The sequence below is a fragment of the Myotis davidii genome, unplaced genomic scaffold (genome assembly GCF_000327345.1).
Source record: "Myotis davidii unplaced genomic scaffold, ASM32734v1 scaffold328, whole genome shotgun sequence".
NCBI classification, from domain to species: Eukaryota; Metazoa; Chordata; class Mammalia; order Chiroptera; family Vespertilionidae; genus Myotis; species Myotis davidii.
Genome location: NW_006300373.1, coordinates 2,349,333 through 2,370,362, shown reverse-complemented (window position 1 = coordinate 2,370,362; position 21,030 = coordinate 2,349,333). Strand labels below are relative to the sequence as shown.

The 21,030-nt window shown below is 47.7% G+C and overlaps 1 protein-coding gene across 2 annotated transcripts in view; it reads right to left on the bottom strand.

Moving 5' to 3' along the window:
* FTO (fat mass and obesity associated) overlaps positions 1–21,030 on the bottom strand; it is a 282,063-nt gene that overhangs the window by 197,937 nt on the left and 63,096 nt on the right. For both annotated transcript variants that reach the window (XM_006777055.2, XM_006777054.2), the window contains 3 exons: positions 19,824–19,901; positions 14,849–15,464; positions 6,631–6,774 (listed from right to left, as the gene is read on the bottom strand). In XM_006777055.2, coding sequence (XP_006777118.1) covers positions 6,631–6,774; positions 14,849–15,464; positions 19,824–19,901 — 838 coding nt within the window. The remainder of the gene's footprint in view (positions 1–6,630; positions 6,775–14,848; positions 15,465–19,823; positions 19,902–21,030) is intronic.

The window sequence follows — 21,030 nt, the reverse complement described above, 5'->3', positions numbered from 1 at the left end:
GGCAAAGCCTGTATAGTAAATTGACCAAGGATGATCATTTATATCCTTTTAAGCATTTTTAAATGTTTGTTGAGCCAAGGAGAATTATTCCACAGGAAGAGGTTAATGAATCATCCATCATAGGGTGTATAGTCTGGCCTTGAGATATGCTACAGCAAGCATGTCAAACTCGCGGCCTAAACGAGGCATGTGGCCCGCCAGCCGCGGGTTTGACATGCTTGTGCTACAGGGACTGACTGGTTTAGGAAAGTCAAACTCGTCCTTGGTCTAGTCCTGGGCTCAAACCTTCCATGAGGGTCCATTTTTTCCCCAGGCTTCATTCATGGTCATTCTTCCGCTGTCTTTATGGGAAAGAATAAATATGGGACATGCAATCAAATTAAAAGCCTGAAAATACCTTCCCACGGCTCATGCTTTTTGGAGTCATACAGGTAGAGAGCCAAAGACAGCATGTTAAGGCTTCCAGGCAAAGGGAAAACTCCCACCCACCCAACCCAGATGCAGAACGACCCTAAGAGAGCAAGGCGGAGAGAAACATGTGAGAACGAAAGGATCACGTGGTTCATAGGAACACATATTCCTCAGCTTCAAAGAAACCCACGCGCTTCTGTTACCTTGGGGGGTTTTCTCATAAAAGGTTTGGAAGAGAATGTACTGACCGATCCACACACGGTGTCAAATTTGGGAAATTCTGTGATGCCCCGTGGGTATCTGGACTAGACACGAAGAAGCTAAAGCATCGGTCACTGAGGGAACTGAGGGCCATGGAAGATGCTAGAAGGTATCTCTGGAGAAACCCAGCTGTTAGGTGAATTAGGCCATCTGTTCTGGGGAAGGACTTCAAGACATTTTCCAGCCGGGAGCTTTCAAAGGCAGAATAAGTATTTCCTTTTGCCTGTATGGTCAAGACATACTGCCATGAAATTTTTAAGAAATAAATAAAATTAAAAAGTAAAGCTCATCCTTGCTTCATTCGTTCACTCATTCATCCCGTAATTAGTAAAGCACCTACCTCGTTAAAGTGCTGTCTGAGGTGCTGGAGAGGTGACAAGTGTTTAGGAATATGAAATACAGTTCAGTGGGAGGAAGCTTTGGTCTCAGCAAAACCTGGATTCAAACACAAGCTGGACTAGGGGTGTCGCTTTGAACAAGTCTTTTCACCTCTCTAAGCCTCCATTTCCTTTTTTCAAAAGAGCTTTCTTGAGATGTAACTCACACACCAAGCAGCCCCCTCACTGAAAGTTCGCTGCATGTAGCTCACTGAGCTGTTTAGGATGTTCGAAGCCGACACCACACCCTCATCATGGAGCATTTTCATACCCCTAATAGGCTGACGTACACAATAGCAGTCCCTCCCCATCAACTTCCTTTTCTGGGGGGAAAAATGGGGGGCAGAGGGCAGGGAGTACCTAGCTGATAGGCCTGTTACAAAAAATAAATAAAATACATCCAAGCATCCAGCCTGGCCCTCGACAGGGACTCATCACATGTCATTCAAGTAAACGTCAAGGCAAAATCTCACAGAAAGAAGCAAAAAGACCAGCTACGCTAAGCAAGTGTCAGAGGGGGGCAAGTCCATCCCAGCACCCAGGAATATACTCCGGTTCCCATCCTCGGAGCATATCCCACAAGCCACGGTCTCCCTCTAATGCTCCTGAATACAGAAAAATCAGGTATGCAGCCCAAAAGCCCGCTTTTTGGCCCGGCCGGCGTGGCTCAGTGGTTGACCGTCAACCTATGATCCAGGAGGTCACTGGGTTCTTTTCCTGGTCAGGGCACATGCCCAGGTCGGGGACTCGATCCCCAGTGGGGAGCGTGCAGGAGGCAGCCGATCAATGATTCTCTCTCATCATTGATGTTTCTCTCTCTCTCCCTCTGCCTCCCTCTCTGAAATCAATTTTTAAAAAGTGTGTATATATATATTTAAAGCCCACTTTTGAAAACGTCAGCATTTGGGGGCAGAGTTTGGGAGAGAGTTTCTGGAGAAGAGATACACACTCAAGCCTGCAGCGAGCGAGCAGCGAGAGCGACCGGAGCCACTGCCGAGAGGGGAGGACCCCGTGGGCTCCCACTGGACGCGCCGCCGGGGAGACCATCCTGCCGCGTATCCACTTTTCAAGGGAAAACAGACGTGAGGGGTGCTCATCTGGCTGCGGGAGCGCTTTCCCTGGAAACAGCAATTCCTGGAGCTCGCTGCCAACCACCCGGGTTATAACTTACCGGTGCTTCTGTCTCATTCCCCGGCCTCGGCAGAGAGCAGAGCGTGGCCCCTAAGTTTCACGGCCCGGGAGAGGCAATAAAGCACAATTACGCAGAATTTATGATTAGGCCGTAAATTATAGGCGCTTTTTACTTCGGTTGGCGGCCAGAGCTCGGGGGGAGGAAGGGGACGGGGTTAGAGGGAAGCAACAAAGGGCTTTTTCGGGGAACGCAATGCCTGAGTGGGGCAGGGTTGAGGACCAGGTTTCACCGGCGGGTTTACTGAGATGCCACCGTCTCAGAGGGGAGTCCCAGGGGCCTCTGTTCCTCCTGCTCGTGGGGCTGGGGATGCCCGCCAGCGTGCTCCTGGTGACCCCAAAACAGAGCACGGTGCATTTTCAGGCCATGGCACAGCCTGGCCCACAGCCCCAGGTCCTGCTGCTCCAAGCCAGGGAGGTTCAGAGCCGGACACCTCGCATACAGGACACTCCTGACCGAGCTCTATGAGTAACTCGGCCGCAACCAAGGTGTGGGGCGTGCAGAAGGCAGCCGATCCATGCTTCTCTCTCATCACTGATGTTTCTGTCTCTCTCTCCCTCTCCCTTCCTCTCTGAAATCAATAAAAATATGTATTTTTTAAAAAGATTTACCTTTCTTGTGGCTCCTTTATGTGCTATGAAAACTTACACTTGGGATAGTGAGGTGCAAAGCTGGCAAAACTCGGGCGCAGAGCAGGATGGGGACACAAGGTCCGACACCTGCTGGCCTCCTTGGTTCTCCAAGAACTCCTCCCGGGTCCCAGTCTCCCCGAGTCCCCACATGTCAATCGCAGTGTGCAGAGCACGGCCCCGGACATGGCGTCCAGCCTCTCTAGCACCCTGGCAGCGAGGACCCGGCACCAGTGTGACGGGGGAGACTGAGGCTCCGAGAGGGGCTCACAGTGACGACCCCACAGAGGGCGCAGGGAGTAGGGGACCCGCCCCCCAACGGGACATCTCCGGGCCTTTGCACGATTTCACCCCAGCCGGTGGGTGCGGCAAAGCAAAACCAAAAAAAGAAAGAGTCCGTGTTTCGGTGGGTTTTGCATTTTGCTCTTTTTCTGCGGTGGAATTTTTACTGGGCAACTGAAGCTGCCAAGTAGCCGATCGTCACAGTGACAACAGGTATCTGAAAGTGAAATACAGTTGGATTTAAGGAAACACGGGAGACAGGCTAGAACGGAGTCATGACTAGTGACAGGTAAATAGTAGTAATAATAAATTCGGGGGGCGGGGGGGTGTTAGCCCTGACTGTTTACCTAGCACTCGCCTTTGTCCTAAAACATCCCAGCCCCACGCCCGGCTCCTGGTTAAGTAACTTAATTGGGCCGATGTCCCTTGAACTGTATAATCTGTCCCACACAAAAACAAACCCACGGAGTGCCTCAGAGCCGCTCTAAGCCCCTAAGTCCCGGGCTACATGCCGTCTATGGAAAACAGCTGTGCCGAGTAAATCACCCTGCCCCGGCCAAGCCCGGAGCCTATTTATCCCCCTCTCTAAGTGTGTTTTGAAGTCCTGGTTGGAAAATTAGTGAAAACTGTAAATCTGTTTGCAAATCTGGTCATGTCTAACTCCGAGATTAGGGCAGAGATTCCGATTTCAAAGTGAAACCGTGACAACTCCAGTTAAGCGTGTCCTCGGGCACCGCCGGCGGGGCCTTCGCTCACCCGCGCGGGCGCTGGATTTATTGCAGGCACCCGACGCGCGCCCCATCAGACACCCCCCGAGTATTGACTTGAGACAGCAGGGCTCGGCCTGTACTTCCTCTGCAGACCAATATATTATTATAAATTGAGCTAAACTGTTCCCTTTTCATAAGGGCTATGGAGTTCAGATTTCAGATATCAGCGCGGGCTCAGGTCCCTGCGCGGGGCTCCTGGTAGGATATGGACTGTGCAAATGCAGAAAAGAGGGAGCATGTGACCACGGTTGCGTGTTTGTTTGCTGCGGTGGTTTTGTTTAAGAAGAGTTGGAGGAAAATTCTGGGTACAAATTCAATATGATATCTTAACAAGAAAATATGTTCTAGATGCAAGCCTTGGGTACCTCGTGCTGTGCTTGGCCTAGGTCAGGAGGGACCAGCTGCCTCTCCATATCTGAAGCCAGGAGTTTCTGAAGTCAGGATTAGATATTATGTCTTGGCTATGAGCTTCTGTAAAATAACACTTCTTCTATCCATCGGCTACCAGGACCCAATGTATATTTTTAAATGCATATGCATTATAACACAGAAGTCAAAAGGACAATGGGATTATTTAATATTTTCATTATTAACCTGCTTCTCAGGCAAGAATAAAAAACAACACATCACTTTTAAAAGAAATGGAAAAGAAAGAGGCAAATGGACCACTGGCATTGCCTTCTTTTGTTCCCCTCTCAAACAATTTAGCCCTAGAACCTTTGGGGCATGGGCACCACGCTGGGGGAGGGAGCGGAGGGCACCGAAGCCCAAAGCAGGGGTCAGGAGGGAGGAGGGATGGCCCGACCTGCAGTGACAGAGCTCAAGTGGGATAAAATGACTATGTCCAGTCCATGCTTCTTACTAGCTGTACTAGTAACCACATCAACCTAACCTTAAGTTTTGTTTTTCTGTTGTTGTGGGGTTTTTTTGGCAATATTGCTAAGATCTACTTCTTAGGCTTACTGAGAGGACTGAAGGAATGATTGATTTGCTATTAGTCCCCAGTAAATGTGGTTGTTATTCACACACTGCTATCGTTCCAGACCTATGTATGTAAAGAAAAAAGACTAAAAAGGCATATACTGAAACAGGCATGGGCCTGATTATTACGGTCTTCTTTCTTAGATCCATGTTCAGCAAGTGCAGGGATCAGCCCGGAAGGAGAATTTAGGAGGGAAAGGGACACCACATGAAGTACCAGGGAACCCCATTGTGAGGAGGTCATTCCCTCCGGAAAGATCTCCCCCTCCCACTGCTGACATCCGGGCGAGTCTCTGGAAGGGGCCCTTACATAGTGCACTCCTCTCTTACAGTTACTCACCTCCCTTTACAAGACAGAACAGGACTCAGACTCAGGATCCTCAGCACAAAAAAAAAAGGAGCAGACACAATACTGTTTACTTTATAGAGGACTCAGACTCAGGATCCTCAGCACAAAAAAACAAAGGAGCAGACACAGTACTGTTTACTTTATAGAGTCATGAAACTTTCAAATTATGCCAAATGATATTGGCTTCCCATTAAAATGGTAATATAAAACTTCCCACTAAAATAAATTCATTCCAGTAAAGAAAAAAAAAGTGAGTTCATTTAGAGAGAAACATTATATAAGTGAGAGTAAGGGAGAGCGCAGATATGGCAAGAACCCCAGAGGTGGTGTGCGAATGACTGAAATTTGGGAAATATGGCCTAGAGAGCTATTGCAAATGTGAATTCCTAGAAGCAAGGACCAAGGTTTACCCATCTGCAGTGTCCCCTCCGGAACCTTGAGCAGCATGTAGAACATAGTGGGCCCTCTGCAAATACTCCATTCACTGGGTAATAATTGGATCATAAATGCTAGGTTGGGACCATGCCGCTTCCTGACCCTGTTACCAGCACATGAGTAGATGCCCCAGCAGGTAAGTGCGAGATAAACCCAAAATAAACAGGAGCTACGGCCAAGGAGAGAATAAACCTTAAGAAGCTTTAGGAGTCCATGAAAAACAGGTAGCATGCTCAGGAACAAAACACGACACGTAGAGCAAAGAAGCAAAAACAAAGCTCCCCAAACTGCACGGCTTTGGTTCGCTTAACCACGGCTGAAATACTGTGTCCAGAAATACTAGAGGACAAGTGCGGAGACAGGCCACACTGTCAGGTCAGCTGCTCCTAAGAATAAACCAAATTCAAAACTGGAATAAAAAAAACATGCTCACTAAGAACTTATATAGACAGGGACAACTATATATAAGAACCTGATATGCAAATTATCCCCTTGGGAGTTCGATCGCTCGCTATGACGTGAGCTGACCACCAGGGGACAGCACGGAACGAAGGCAGGCCCCGGCCGGCAGCCAGAAGGCCCCGATCGGCCCTGATCACTGGCCAGGCCTAGGGACCCTACCCGTGTATGAATTTTGTGCACCAGGCCTCTAGTCATTTTATAACTTCACAGTGGATTTATTTAGGTGATTTAGTGGCTCTGATGAAGACTCCTGAAAAGTGTTCGGAACATTTGTGGAACTCCAGTAACATGGAGAAGGAAAAGTGACTTTTAAAAATCAGCAGTATCTCAAAAAAAAAAAAACACCAAATAAACAAACTAGTTACATGTGTAAGTTTCCTTTTCACTATAAAATACGTAAAAGGCAAAAGACATTCAAAATATGTACCCGATGACGTAAAACTTAGACAACAGAGCATCAATGTGGCTCAGTCCTCCTAATTACCGAGCATAAAGTAGCAGTCTCCCTGGTGAAGGGGTATCGCCAAACCCGGTGTCTCTATGTCCCAGGAGATCTTGAAACCAACGTGCCAGGTGTCAGGATCTCTGCCTTCGAGGGGAGAGTCCTCCTCGCTGTCCTCTTCCGGGCCTGTCGAAAGACACGGGGTGATCAGAGAGGAGGGGTTTCAAACACCTGAGGTTCTGGGGGCCATAGCAGTTATCTCAGGAGTAAGTGAAATCTGAATGAAAATATCTTCCTTTTATATCACATTTTTAAAGACACACATTCTTTAGGACGTTTTTAGCGTCATTTATTTTTTCATCAAAAAACTTTAACCACATATATCAAGGGGAGAAAGATTATTTTGTTAAATTCCCTGCAAATAGGTGAGAAAAAATCTAGATCAAATGGTTAGTTTTTAGGGATAAATAAATAACCAAAGCCACCCCAGAAGAGATAGAAAAGCTAAACAAGACAGAAGATAGAGAGGAAATTGTCCAAGAACCCTCTCTCAGGAAAACACAGGCCCTAGAGAATTACAAAGGAGAATACTACCACACAATGAAGGCGTGAGTAATTTCAATACACTTTAAATTGTTTAAGAGCATAGAAAGAGAAGTTTCCAAATTCTTTCCATGTAGATAGAATAGTATCAAAATCCAACACACACACACACACACACACACACACACACACACACACACATCTAGTCTCATATCTGAAAATCAATGCAAAATTCCTAAGTATAACATAAGAAAACAGAATTCAAATCCAGCAGCACATGAGAAGAATAACGGTCCAGAACCAAGTAGTACTAACTGCAGGAATACAAGGATAGTTCAATATGCACAAAGTTATATCTAAAATTAATCACATTCATAAATGGGGGGGAAATCATGTCACCAGAGATATACAAATGTACTCAACAAACTATATCTTTCATAATGAAAACCTCAATTAAATAGATATAGGTGGCTAGTTTCTTAACATGATAAAATATGAAGCTACTCAACCTCAAAGCCAGCATCGTATTTTAAAAGGGAAACATTAGAAACATTCCCAAAGTTAGGAATTAGAAGACAATATCCTTTAACACCACAACGATTCATCATTATTCTGGAAGGAATGGCCCACACAACGGTGCCTCTGGAGTGGCATAATAGAGGAGCCCCAATTAGACACAAAAAGGGGTGAAATATGTTTTAATAAGAAAAATATTCTTGTGTAAATGGTATGATTATTTATCTGCAAATCAACCTGGAAAATATATCCCAAGCAACAGGCAAATTAAGAAAATGCTAGCTACAAAGAGTGTATATAAAAATATCCTAGTTTACACGTGCATTGTCTATATGAAGAAAAACTTTAAAATATTATTAAAGGACACAAAAGAATATTTAAACAAATATGATGACATACTGTTTTCTTAGGAAATGAGACTAAACATCATGGAAATGTAAGTTCTCCCCTAAATTCGTCTATAAATTTGACACAAATACAATAAAATAAAATAAAATACCAACAGGACTGATTTTTAGATGAATGGGGTTGGTAACTAAGTAAGCTGATTAAACAATTCACATGAAAACATAAGTAAGCAGGTGTCACCAACTCTCTAAGCATCAATAGGATAAACATCGATTGCCAAATAGAATAATGGGTGAAAGTCATGAAGATAAACCCCATAAAAGGAGATAAAATGAGTTTATAGCCCTGACCGGTTTGGCTCAGTGGATAGAGAGTTGGCCTGCGGACTCAAGGGTCCTGAATTCAATTCCAGTCAAGGGCATGTACCTTGGTTGCAGGCACAGACCCAGTAGGGAGTGTGCAGGAGGCAGCTGATCAATGTTTCTCTCTCATTGATGTTTCTAACTCTCTATCCCGCTCCCTTCCTCTCTGTAAAAAATCAATAAAATATATTTTTTTTAAAAATGAGTTTGTAAACATCAAAAAGACATTCAAACTTATTCACGTCAGTTCAAATTAAAGCCCCAGTAGGTGCTTTTCACCTATCAGATCAGAAAGTATCAAACACTGTGATAAAGTATGGTTCTAGCAAAATGGCACATGCCTACCCTCTGTAGAGGACAATTTGACAATCAAAATTACAAACACAGAAGCCCTTTGAACTTAGAGGAGCCCCGCAATTCCCCTTTTATGAATATAAGCTAACATTTCTACATGCAGAGATTGCAAGGCGACTTCTGAGCAAGGACATATATTTCAGCGGTGTTCATAAGAGCAAAAAATCAGAAATAACTTCATATCCATCCTTAGGTTTCTGTCCCTCTCTGGTCAAATCAACCATAACTCAACTTCCAAAAAGGTGATTTAAGCTCCAAAGACAGCGATTTTCAGGGGGTTTTCCTACCGCGGAAAAAGGTCATTCTCCTAAGTGGTCATCTTGATAGGCTGACAGGCTGGCTGGCCGCTGGCCCCTCTCCCTCTCACCCTCACACTCTCCTCAGTGTGGCACCAATAAAGTCCTGAGCGCCCAGCAGAGACGGTAATTGGCCATCAGCGTTCCCCGATGTCTCCCATAAATCCAGCACCTCCCAAATGTGCTCATTAAAATACTGTTCCGCTGAAACTTTGGTTCCCCCTGGGGCGGGGGCGGGAGGAGGGCCCCTGTCGGTCTGATACATTTTTTTATTGTGTCAGTATAATGTTGCTCGCTTTCTCAATAAAACCCACTTGCAATTACCTATAGCAACTGCGAGCCAGGACTCTGCCCCCTGTTATTGTGGAAACGGGCGGAGGCGATAGGCTGCTACTTGCCTTGAAGCCTCCGTAACACGGAGAGGATTGTAAGGGTCTCAGGGTGTGTGCTGCATTCCCAGCTCCCTCCCACGAAGGTCCAAATAAAATTTTAAAAAAAAAAATTTTGTATCAGGCGCAGTTTAAATGTAAGTTTTTAATATCTAACACTCGCCCCTCCCCCAACGAATCAATTTGATTTTTTTTATGCCACATCGTGTTTAGAAAAAATTAGCTCCACTTTAATAAAAGGTGTATGTCGTCAAATATGTTGCCAGTTTTAAAAGCTAAATGCAGCCACTGTTACGCAGGAAACTAAGAGGCCGGAGCAGGAAGGAAGAGATGACAGTTCTAATCAAAATATATCGCTTGGATTTTCGTACCACATTTCATAATAACACCATTAATATTGTATGTCCATGTTCCCCTGGCATGTAAGGACATATTCATCATCGCCACACATTAACAAAATAGGCCTGTTCCCTTGGCCGAGCGCTAAGATTTCTAAGGCTTTGGCCCTGCCAATCATTTTCTCTGCTCCCTGAGCCCCACACCCAGACAGGCTGAGGAAGCAGGTCCCTTCCTATCCCCGTCACAGATCCCAGGGCAGGAGAGACCGGGAAGTCACATGTGGTCAGCTGGTCTATGAAGCTTAATGATGCTTTCCGTGCCCAGGGCTCACCTATGACATCCCAGTGTCTGGGATGGGGAACCTGTGTTGTTTTATTAATTTATTTTTTTCATTTTAGTTGAAACACAATCTTATATTGGTTATATTGGTTTCAGGTGCACGATACAGTGATCTAACAGTTGTATATCTTAAATTGTGATCAACCCACAAATTCTAGTAATCATCGGTCAGCACGGACACTTCTCACATTATTGAGTTCAGTCCCCTTCCCCCTTCCCCCATCCCCTCAGCCCCACCCTTCCCGTAACCATCCCTCTGGTCTCTGTTTCTATGAGTCTGTTCTTGTTTTGTTGGTTTGCATTGTTTTTAGATTCCAGGAATCTGTGTTGTAAAATGGAGGGAGACAGAAGGTGAAATGGGAAGGTGTGAGGTTGGGAGGACACAGGAGGAGGGGAAGGCAGGTGGGTGCACAAGACCATCATCGATGCTGCCCGGCCGGCGTGGCTCAGTGGTTGAGCATTGACCTATGAACCAGGGAGGTCACAGTTCGATTCCCAGTCAGGGTACATGCCCGGGTTGTGGGCTCGATCCCCTGTGGGGAAGTGCAGGAGGCAGCCAATCAATGATTCTCTCTGACGATTGATGTTTCTATCTCTCTCTCCTTCTCCCTTCCTCTCTGAAATCAATAAACATATATTTTTTTAAAAAATTCTACACGAGAACATCATGGATGCTGAGCTGCAGAGGCATCACATGCACCCATGGATTCGCAAGAGGAGAGGTGGGAGAGGCGGGGGCCTGGGGGGCCTGGAGGGCCTGGAGGGCTGTGGATGCAGGAGGGATCTAGCCTCCCACTGCGGGCAGCGGAAGACGCTCACACCTCCCGGTACATCAGGGCTGCTGTTCGGACCGATCTGGGAGGGCAGAAGCCTCCGTGGGCAGACCTTGTGTACTTTTTCTGCACAGGGTTCCAAAGTGAAAATGGAGAACTCGGGTAAGTGTGAAGGGAAAAGGGAACGAGACCCAGTCAGTCCCAGCTCAGAACCGACAACCGGAAGCTGCTCTCGGGGGCCTCGAAGGAGCGAAGCAGGACACACTTTTCACCCCGTCACCCCGTCACTTCTGCGCAGGAGGCACGGCCCCGCCTCCCCTTCTTTTCCTCTTTGGCCCTTCATGGGAAACCGAGAAATTAGTGCCAAGAATCTGCAATGTCTGGCAACCTGGCCATTAAATTCAGAATTGTTTTCCCTAGAAAGACAGAGTCACAGAAGATGTCCTTCCAAGGAACGGAAATGGTGAGTAACCAATCGTTATTGTGTGTCAGCGACCTTTTTCTCGGGGCGTTCCCGCCAGGAACAAGGGGTAGGGCCGTCTGAAACGATGGGTCTCTAACACCTTCCCTGCGAACGTATAGACCCTGGTGACACGGGTGACTGCCGGCAGAGCTAGAATAGAAAAATCAAATACTCTGTCTATTTACACATGGCTCCCCAAAGCCACTCCTGATTAAAACTTGTACCATTTCAATCTTCCCACCGGAGAGATCTATTAACTAGGGCTGCTTGGGAAGCCAGTGAATTTAGGGTATAATTACACGGATCCTAGACAAATTACTTCTCAATGACCCCTAGACACGGAGCTAAACCGAAGAGGGGCGGCCGGCTCATTGTAAACGTACACGGAGGCTTCACTGGGAAAAGGTATTGGGAGCAAAGCCCGGAAAGACCCGCAGCGTCCCCTGGATTAACTTCAGCGGGAAGGGCCGCTTCTTTTCTGAACTCCCTCTTCTTTTCTGAACCTTCCCCGCGGCACCTAACGCCCTCGCGGCACTGAGTAACCGTGTGACCCTGGACAGGCCACGTCCCTTCTCCCACCTCCATGTTCTCATCGGCGGGATGAGAGGCTTCGGCCAGGTGACTTCCAAAGACCCTCCCAGAGCAGATGCTCGGTCCTTCCGTCATTATGGTCCCCAGAGCACACCTCCCCTCACCTGTCCTCTCAAGGCCAGAGGGGCATCTGACCTACCTTTGGAGTCTCCGTAGCTTCTAGAACAGAACTTCCCTTCGCAGACGCTCAGCGAACAAGTTCCAGGGCACGGAAGGCAGTGCAGTTGCCTGAAACATCTGCTCTTGGCCCTTCTGAGCCCTCCCGAACCCCAAACATGATTTTAGCCTAAATGGCTCTCCTGGAGTGCACCATAACGTGCCTCTGGCAGGCGTCTAAGGAGGCCAGAGAACTAAGCGTGTCGCCTGTCACCTGGAAGAAGTCACTTGAGAGAAATGCACCATCACAAAGTTTCAAGGCACGTGAGTTGCCAACCACCTGACCCGACAGCGTGCATGTGGCCAGAGGCCTTGAGAAAGGTTCCGCTGCACAGAGCTGATGCATTCTGCTCACCCAGAGCCCGTGCAGACAGATGCTGTGGGGGGAGAGAAGTGAGGCTATCAGGACCTCCAAGGAAGAGTGAGGAGAACATTCCCTTAACCTGTCCAGAGGTGGGCTTTTTTAAAATATATTTTTATTGATGTCAGAGAGGAAAGGAGAGGGAGAGAGATAGAAACATCAATGATTAGAGAGAATCATTGATCAGCTGGCTCCCGCACTCCCCTACTGGGGATCGAGCCCAAAACCCGGGCATGTGCCCTGACCAGGAATCGAACCTGGGACTTAGGCTGACGCTCTATCCACTGGAGCCAAACCAACTAGGGCGAGGGGGACATTTAAAAAACCCGATCCCAGAGATAGCTACACTGCGGGGACAGGAAATGCTTATAAGGCATTTGGCCAAAGCTGTAAGGCTCTGAAGCCGAAGTGCCTACGTTGCAATCCGAGCTCTACTCATTCGTAGCTGTGTAGCCGTGCAAAAGCGAACCATCCTTCTTGCCTCCGTTTCCTTGCCTGTAAAATGATGAGAGCAGTACTTTGCCCATGGCGTTGTTGTAAAAATCGAATGAGCTAATACACATAAAATGCTTACACCAGCCGGCACATAGTAGGTGCCCCATAAAGGAGAGCTCCTGGTATTGCTGTTATTGTTAGAGAGACTTCGGGGAGGTTCCAAATCTGCAGTTCCCTCCTCCCGGGGATAACCGCAGGACAAACCTGTATCTATTCATGTGTCTGAATAAATAGACCTGTATCTTGGACAAACCTTGATCTATTTATTTAGACACATAAATAGATAAAGGCACTTGATCAGTCTTCACTACTCCCGACCACAGGAGCTATTCATTAAACATTTAAATTCCTTTCTGAGAGATATTCTAGATTTCAGAAACCGCTCGGTCACCCACACTCTGGGAGGACAATGGGACTATTAAGCTGCGGGGCGGACCGGGCCGGGAGCACAAAGACACCTTTGTGGCCGCTGGGCCACCACACACCACTGCCTCCCTCTCAGAGCACGGCCTCCTCAGGAAAGACACGAACAGCCTCCACGGTTGGCTCGCATCAGAGTTCGTGGATGCCATAGTTCCTAAGGCCCTGGCAGGGCCTTCTTAAAGAGCAGCGGGTCCCAGTTCCTCCCAGGAGGGCAGCATGAACTCCCCCGGGAGCAAGTGTCTAGGGGCCGCATCATTCATTCTTCAGGACGCCAAGGCAGCCGGTGAAATTTCCAACCACAGAACCGGTCCCTTATTTCAGGCCGCAGGCACCAGGGAAAGTTAGAAATAGTGTGGCGATCCTGAGGGGTATTCTGCGACGGGGGAATGGTAAGAAATTTAAAGACAGCCGTGGGAATTTCTTTTTCAAATCCCCTTTTCCAAAAGTCATTTTAGTATTAAAAAATAATAACTAACAACCACCACCAGATCCAATCAAACGGTTGCCAGAAACAGTGACCCTTAAAAGTTCCAGTTCATTCCCTCAGGCGACATCTAGAACTCTGGTTCTCCAAGCACCTTTCAATACACAAAGAAAAGACACCAACAAGCAAGCAAGCGAAACTGAGGTCTTGTAGCCCTTTGTCACGTGATCAGGCGGATAAGAAGGTTGGCAGTGGTCACGCTGGGTCACAGAGTCAACTACCTTTTTAATAGTCCTGTTCTGGAAACCAACAGAGGCCCTAAAGACCCAGAAACTGAACAACAGGAGGAAAATCAGGGTGGGCCACACACAAAATGTAGCCTCTGGTCTGTGTTCTGGGGGGACCAGACTTCAGGAAGTGCTAGAACAAGTTTGCCACATGCACCCTAGGAGGTCTAAACCCGCAGAAGGGATGAGGTGGGGGTGGGGGTGAGGGCGGGGGGCTAGAGCGTTTCCTGAACAGTGAGGACTGCCTGCTTACAGAGCCCACCTCGCTGGCGTCTGCAAGGAAGGGCAGGACTCGGAACGGGATGAAGCCAAGAACAGGTCCCTATTTGACAAGACAGTGATGTCAACCATAATAAAACATTTTGGCGAGACGGGACATGTGCACCTGGGGGAACCTGCAAAGGCTTGACAGCTTTTGCTTTTCCCAGCCCTTTCTATCAGCAAGTTAATTAGAGCAACTGTACAATCTACTCTGGGCTTTAGACAAAGGCACCTGGCTCTCCGGGGGCACGGGAGGGACGAAATGACAGCTGTGCTGCCACGCGACCACATCCTCTCTGTGCACAGGGTGACAGGGAACCAGACAGCACAGCTGTATCCTGCAGGTACGTGGCTGTGGCCAACCTAAAGAGGACACACACACACACACACACACACACACACAACACACGCAACACCGGGGACCACACACATACAAACCCAAGTGCACAAACCCGTGAGCACACCCACGGGCCGGTCCAGAGCCTGCCCAGCTCCGGTCCTGCCCGCCTCGGGGCCGCGTGTCCCCTGCGCGGACCGTACCTTCGCAGCTGTGACTGTACACGGCCACCGCCGACCTGTCCACCAGGTTCTCGTCGTGGTGCCAGCTCACCGCCATCTTCCCCATGCCAAAATAAGGCTCCTCCTTCAGGTAGGGCATTTTCTGGGGATCCATGAAGTTCAGCAAGGTCACGTTGTACGCAGACCTGCTCCGGATGTCCGCTTCGTCCGGCCCGTCGAAGATCCCCAGGCCGAAGTCAGGACCGATGCACACGGGCACCTCGTCGATGTTCGCTCTCTCTTTGGCAACCAGCTCCTCCCAGGCCTGGACGGTCTCCAGCTGCAGGTAGCTGTTGAGGCTGAGGAGGGTCTGACAGGCGGTGGCGACCTCCGCCTCGTGGTAGGTGATGTTGGAGCCGCGCACGGGCCAGGGCACCGCGAAGAGCCGGGTGCTCAGGTACTTGTAGGTGCAGCCCGGGTTGCCGATGAGGAGGCGCGCGACCGGCGTGAGCAGGTCTTTGCCTTGGACCCTCACCAGGTCCCGGGCCAGGCAGCCGTGCTTGTGCAGCGTGGCGAAGGCCGCCTGCACCTCTCGGTGCAGCTCCTCGGGCACGCTGCCGGCCTCCCGCAGGACGAGCTTGGGGTATTTCTGCTGCCACTGCAAACCAGAGCGAGAATGAGTCTCAATTTTAGCCTTTGCAGAAGGATGTTTCTTTGTAAGCATTAGGGGAAATCTAAAAAGAAATAACTGTCGCCCGGCCAGCGTGGCACAGTGCTTGAGCGTGGACTCATGAACCAGGAGGTCAGGGTTCGATTCCTGGTCAGGGCACAGGCCCGGGTTGCAGGCTCCATCCCCAGTGGGGGGCTTGCAGGAGTCAGCCAATCCATGACTCTCTCTCATCATTGATGTTTTTGTCTTTCTCCTTTTCCCTTCACCTCTGAAATCAATAAAAATATATTTTTTTAAAAAAAGAAGATATACATTCATAGGACTGTACAGTAAATTTGATAATAGGCAGATGACTAAGCTTCAGGGTATTTTTGAACGGGGTGGGGAGGGAAGGGCACTTGTCGGTGAAAACGTAAAACGAATGAGCAGCTAAGAAGAACTGTGCTGGTCATTAGGGCTGTTTACCAAATAGTTCTGGACTTGTCCCCTGTCCCCCATGTAGAGTGACGCCCGCTGGCCCGTCGTGCAGGGTGAAGCCTAGGACCGCTTGCGCTCAATGAGGAATGATGGCTGTCACTTCTAGCCTAGAGCGTTTCATCGCCGGTGCCAGACCCCCCCGGAACCGTCTTCCCTTTGGCACCGTCACCAGCCGGCGGCTGCCTGAACTCCTCAGGGGCTGCTTTAACGGGGAGCGACTTCCCGCCGCACACACATGATGTGTGACATGAACAGGCAACATGGCCGGGGGAAGCCGCTGAGACTGAGGGGCTGCCTGTTACTGCGGCGTCACCGGGCCGACCCTGGCTGGTGTGGCAAACAGAGGCAGGAAGGAAGTCTCGGGAGGCAGTAGAAGCAGCAGAAGTCAGAGGCAGGTCTGAGTGGGGGGAAGTGGGGTAGCAGGGAAGCACAGTGGGCACGCCTTGCCTCTCGGTGTGCCCCTCTGAGGTGTGCGATCATGAATTTAAAGCGACACAGAGCGGAGTTGGACGGCACGCCCCTGGGGACGGCCTCGGAGGCTGTCGGGCACCCGTTTGGAATTCCCAGTTTCTAGCCCTCGTTTATCCAGGTTGGAAATGAAAACAGAAATATCTCCCTTTCCGTTTGCACAGCTCATGGAGGCGGCGGTGTGAACCAGTGAGCAAGACACAGAACCTTCTGGCGCCACGGCAGTCACTAGTTTTACCGCTAAACTGGTTCTCCTCGGAGCAAGTCCCCCAGGTGAAGCACCCGTCTACCTGGCAAGATAACTGAGGAGGAAGTGTCCCCACACGGTAACAATTCCAGTGTTACCGCCATGGGCCTTCACGCGAAGGATAAAGAAAATTAAGGGAATGCCCAGGAACTCTGTTTAGAACACACTGCTTCAGAGTGAGAGGAAGAATGGACAGAAGACATACGCACACACCACTCTTGCTGGTATTGTTCGATCTATACTGTAGCTGGAGACCATAGAAAATACATTTAACACAGGGGAACTGTAACTCTGAGGACCTGGGAAATTCACGTAACCATGAGGATCACATGTAAATACCACGACGTTTAAAACAGTGTTCTACTTGGAAGAGTGCATCGTGGGGAAAGAGAGAAATGTATCCAGAGCATAAGGATATTCATCCTATGTCTTATGATTAAAAACCGAACACGGAAATGCCCAGCAGCAGATTCGAAGGGAATTAGTACATCATTCATGTCGCGAAGTAGTAAAGTGACACACTTTAGAAGAATTTTTGTATCACTTTATGTAAAAAAAAAACAAAACACAAAACAACTATTTTACAAGAAATTGGTAACAAGATAATTAGGCAATCGGATCCTTTTTTCATTTCAAAAATGAAGATATGTAAACACTCACAAGAAAAAAAAAAAGATTTGGAGAAAAATATGGCCAAAAGTTTAGGGTGCTTATCTCTGGGGTAGTGAACTTGGGCATAATCTCAATTGTCTTCTTTAGATAGCTGTATGTTTTTCAAATTTGCAAAGATAAATGTAGGCAATTTTGACTATAATAAATACATATAAGAACAATGGGCTAATATCATCATTATCTCAAAAAGTAATATGCAAGAGAGAAAAAAACATCGAACCTGAATGCCCTCTCTTAATATTTATAGAATAATTAGATTAGTGCCAGATACATAAAAGTGCTGGATAGAGTTTGTTAATTTCTTCTTTAAATAGAACAGCGTGTAACTCTGGAAAAGAACTGAACATCCAGTAATTTAATATTAATTAATTCTATTCAACAAAACAGTTCACGTTCCGTTTTGGACAGTTACACGTAGGGCATCAGATACCGCACGGTAATTGGAACAGCCGTTGGCAGATTCCCAAATACCCGGGAAAAATCTTTTTCATTTAATCCCATTAAAGTTTTTCCAGGGCGTCTGCAGTCATGCAATTATATTAATAGTTGTTGGGCCACATAATATATTTCTTGAGATCTTCAAAACGACAAAAAAGATGATGATCATATCGTTTAATAAGCATTTGGAAAGGTACTTCAGATATAAATCGCCAACGTGCCAGGCCTTCATCGATGGCTGGACGATGTGGAACTCTAGGTTCTCTGGAGAATAGGTTTTGTATTCTCCCTACTTTACAGCCTCCTATGAAAATTCTCCTCCTTCCTCTCAGATCAAGGGATGCTGCTGAGAGAATGTTATCAGACAGAGCGGTCAGACATGGTGCTAAGTGAGTAAGAAACCAGTCCCCGGACGCGCTCCTAAGTGAAGCCCAGTGGAACTTGGCCTAGGGAGAGTGAAGAGTAAAATTTAAAACCTTCAAGGGTCTTGAGAAATGTCCTTCATTCAAAAGTCCCAGGATACATCAATCTGGTGGGAGTAGGGTTCTAAACTGGCCGTTCGTAGGTTCTCCTGGTAACACTTTACATCTTGCACTCCACAGAAATTCCCCCATGCTGGCCATGTTTTCCGTATCATTTTCCCTGCAACATGCTTATGGCTTGGCAGCCATCCCCTGACAAATGGGCTCTACTCTTCCGTGGCCCTGGAGTCTGGTGATGGCATGTGGTTTGCTACAAAGTGATACACAGAAGTATGTTCGTTCCTTCATTCATTTGATAGTTCTTACAAAATTATTTACAACTTAGCGAATATCCACTATGCACCAGACACTGTCTAAGGCAGTGACGGCGAACCTATGACACCCGTGTGAACTCATTTTTTTGGTTGATTTTTCTTTGTTAAATGGCACCTAAATATATAAAATAAATATCAAAAATATAAATCTTTGTTTTACTATGGTTGCAAATATCAAAAAATGTCTATATGTGACACCAGAGTTAAGTTAGGGTTTTTCAAAATGCTGACACGCCGAGCTCCAAAGGTTCGCCATCACTGGCCTAAGGTGTCATGAATACAATGATAACACAGGCTAGGCCCTGTGTGATAGCATCTCTCCGTTTAACAGGACAGACAGAAATATACACCGAAAGTTAGAGAAAGGCTTATCGCAGTGGACGTAGGAATGTACTGCTCTGGGGGCAGGAGATAAATAGTTAGGCAGGGGATCTGGAAAACCTTCATTTATTGAATCCATATTTATGGAGCACATACCATGTGCCAAGCACTAGGTACTGGGAAGACGGAGAGACCAAACCTTCTATACTCTCTCGGGGAGCTGTTTATATATACAAGATAGAAACAAATACTATATATAGCTTGCAACTCGTACAGTACTTAACTTATTTATCTAGTGCGTGCTTGTTTATTTCATAAAATATATAGCATTTGAGATTGTACTGCGTGCTGTGGGGAAACATAAAGCCCAGTAAGTCGGGCAGGGGAGTGGGAGGTAGGGCAGGGGAGCGAGGTGAAGGGCGCTGCTTTACACAGGGTGTCAGAAGGCGTCTCAGATCAGGCGAAGGCTGAACAGAGGAAGCAGGAAATGAGCAGACAAGCCCTGCAGATACCTAGGGCGGGACAGAGTGCCAGGCTGAGGGAACATTGAGTGCAAAGGCCTTGGGGCAGGAGTGTGCTTGGTTTGTTCCAGAAAGAGCAAGAATGCGTAGGAGGCGGAGGGAAACTCATGTAGAGCAAAACAAATCCCTAGAAACTGACAAAGGTATTTCTTTTTTTTCTTTCTTTTTTAAACATATATTATTGATTTTTTACAGAGAGGAAGGGAGAGGGATAGACAGTTAGAAACATCGATGAGAGAGAAACATCCATCAGCTGCCTCCTGCACACCCCCTACTGGGAATGTGCCCACAACCAAGGTACATGCCCTTGACCGGAATTGACCCCGGGACCTTTTAGTCCGCAGGCCGAAGCTCCATCCACTGAGCCAAACCGGTCAGGGCTGATGAAGGTATTTCAAAGGCCTTACCTGCTGATAGAACTCATCGTCTTTGGGGGTCAGATAAGGAAGCCACGTGTCTTCAAGCTCTTCGAACAGCCTCAGCTTCTGTTTAAAAATAATAATTATTATTGGTGACTGACTAGAACGTGACCCCAAATATAAGACAAGCCCTTATTTTCCAATGAGAGAGAGAGAATACCAGAAAGTAGTTAGCCGACTTGAATGTCTAAACTTTCTCACAGAGCCCGGCAGGTGTGGCCCCATGGAAACAGCCCCAGGCCCATCCCGCAGCCCAACAAGCACGGGTGGAGGCTGGAATTCTGTTTACAACTCAGACTCCAGCTAAAACATTACGGAAGCAACCACTTCTCAGCTCAGGTGAGGCCCGCGTTTCAGACAGATATAAAGCATTAGGATTTGGAAGGCTGCATTGAAACAATAAAATTCTACAAGGATGTTCACACTCCAGGGCAAGCAGGAGATCACTGATCTTCAGGCCTGTGGAATTTGAATGTTAACATGTGAGCATTGTTACACCAACAGGACGGGAGGGAATGGGGGTCAGGAAACCACACAGCGTGAGGCCACACGGGTGAAATCTGCTCTGTGCATCAACACTCACAACCTGCAACTGGACCGAATAACGCCCACGGTCAGTAATAAATAACAATATTTATCCACTTAAAAAGAACTTCTGGTCACATTTACTTTTGGTGAAATGGATCAGGAGTCAACAGCAGCTGACACTGGTCGTTCATGAACATCCCACATTTCTTCAAAATCAAGGCTGCCTTATAAAAGGGCAGAGTCACGGGCACGGCGATGGAGAAACGAGGCCTCCTCTCACTCTCGGGGGTGCACACAGTACCGTTCCCATCAACGTTCAAGCGCACGTTCCCTTTGCCCCAGAAATCCTACTTCTGGGATGTGTTTCTGGTACAGAGACTCGTACCGTGTTCGGGAGGATGTACGCACAAGCCACTCACCGGATCGCTGCTGGTAGAACGGGAGCTTGGAAACACTCTAAAAACCACTTCCGTGTGCACTCGTAAAGGTGGGTTTTACGGCAGGTGAATTAGACGTTGACTCAACAAAAAGATGAGAAACAATTCAAGTGTCTGTCCATAGAGGGTGGTTAAACAAACCATGTACATCCACATGGTCAAATGCAGGGAAAGACGGGGTTTACTGGGCAGTGAGGCGAGGGACAGACCCCTGCTTGAATGTGCCCACA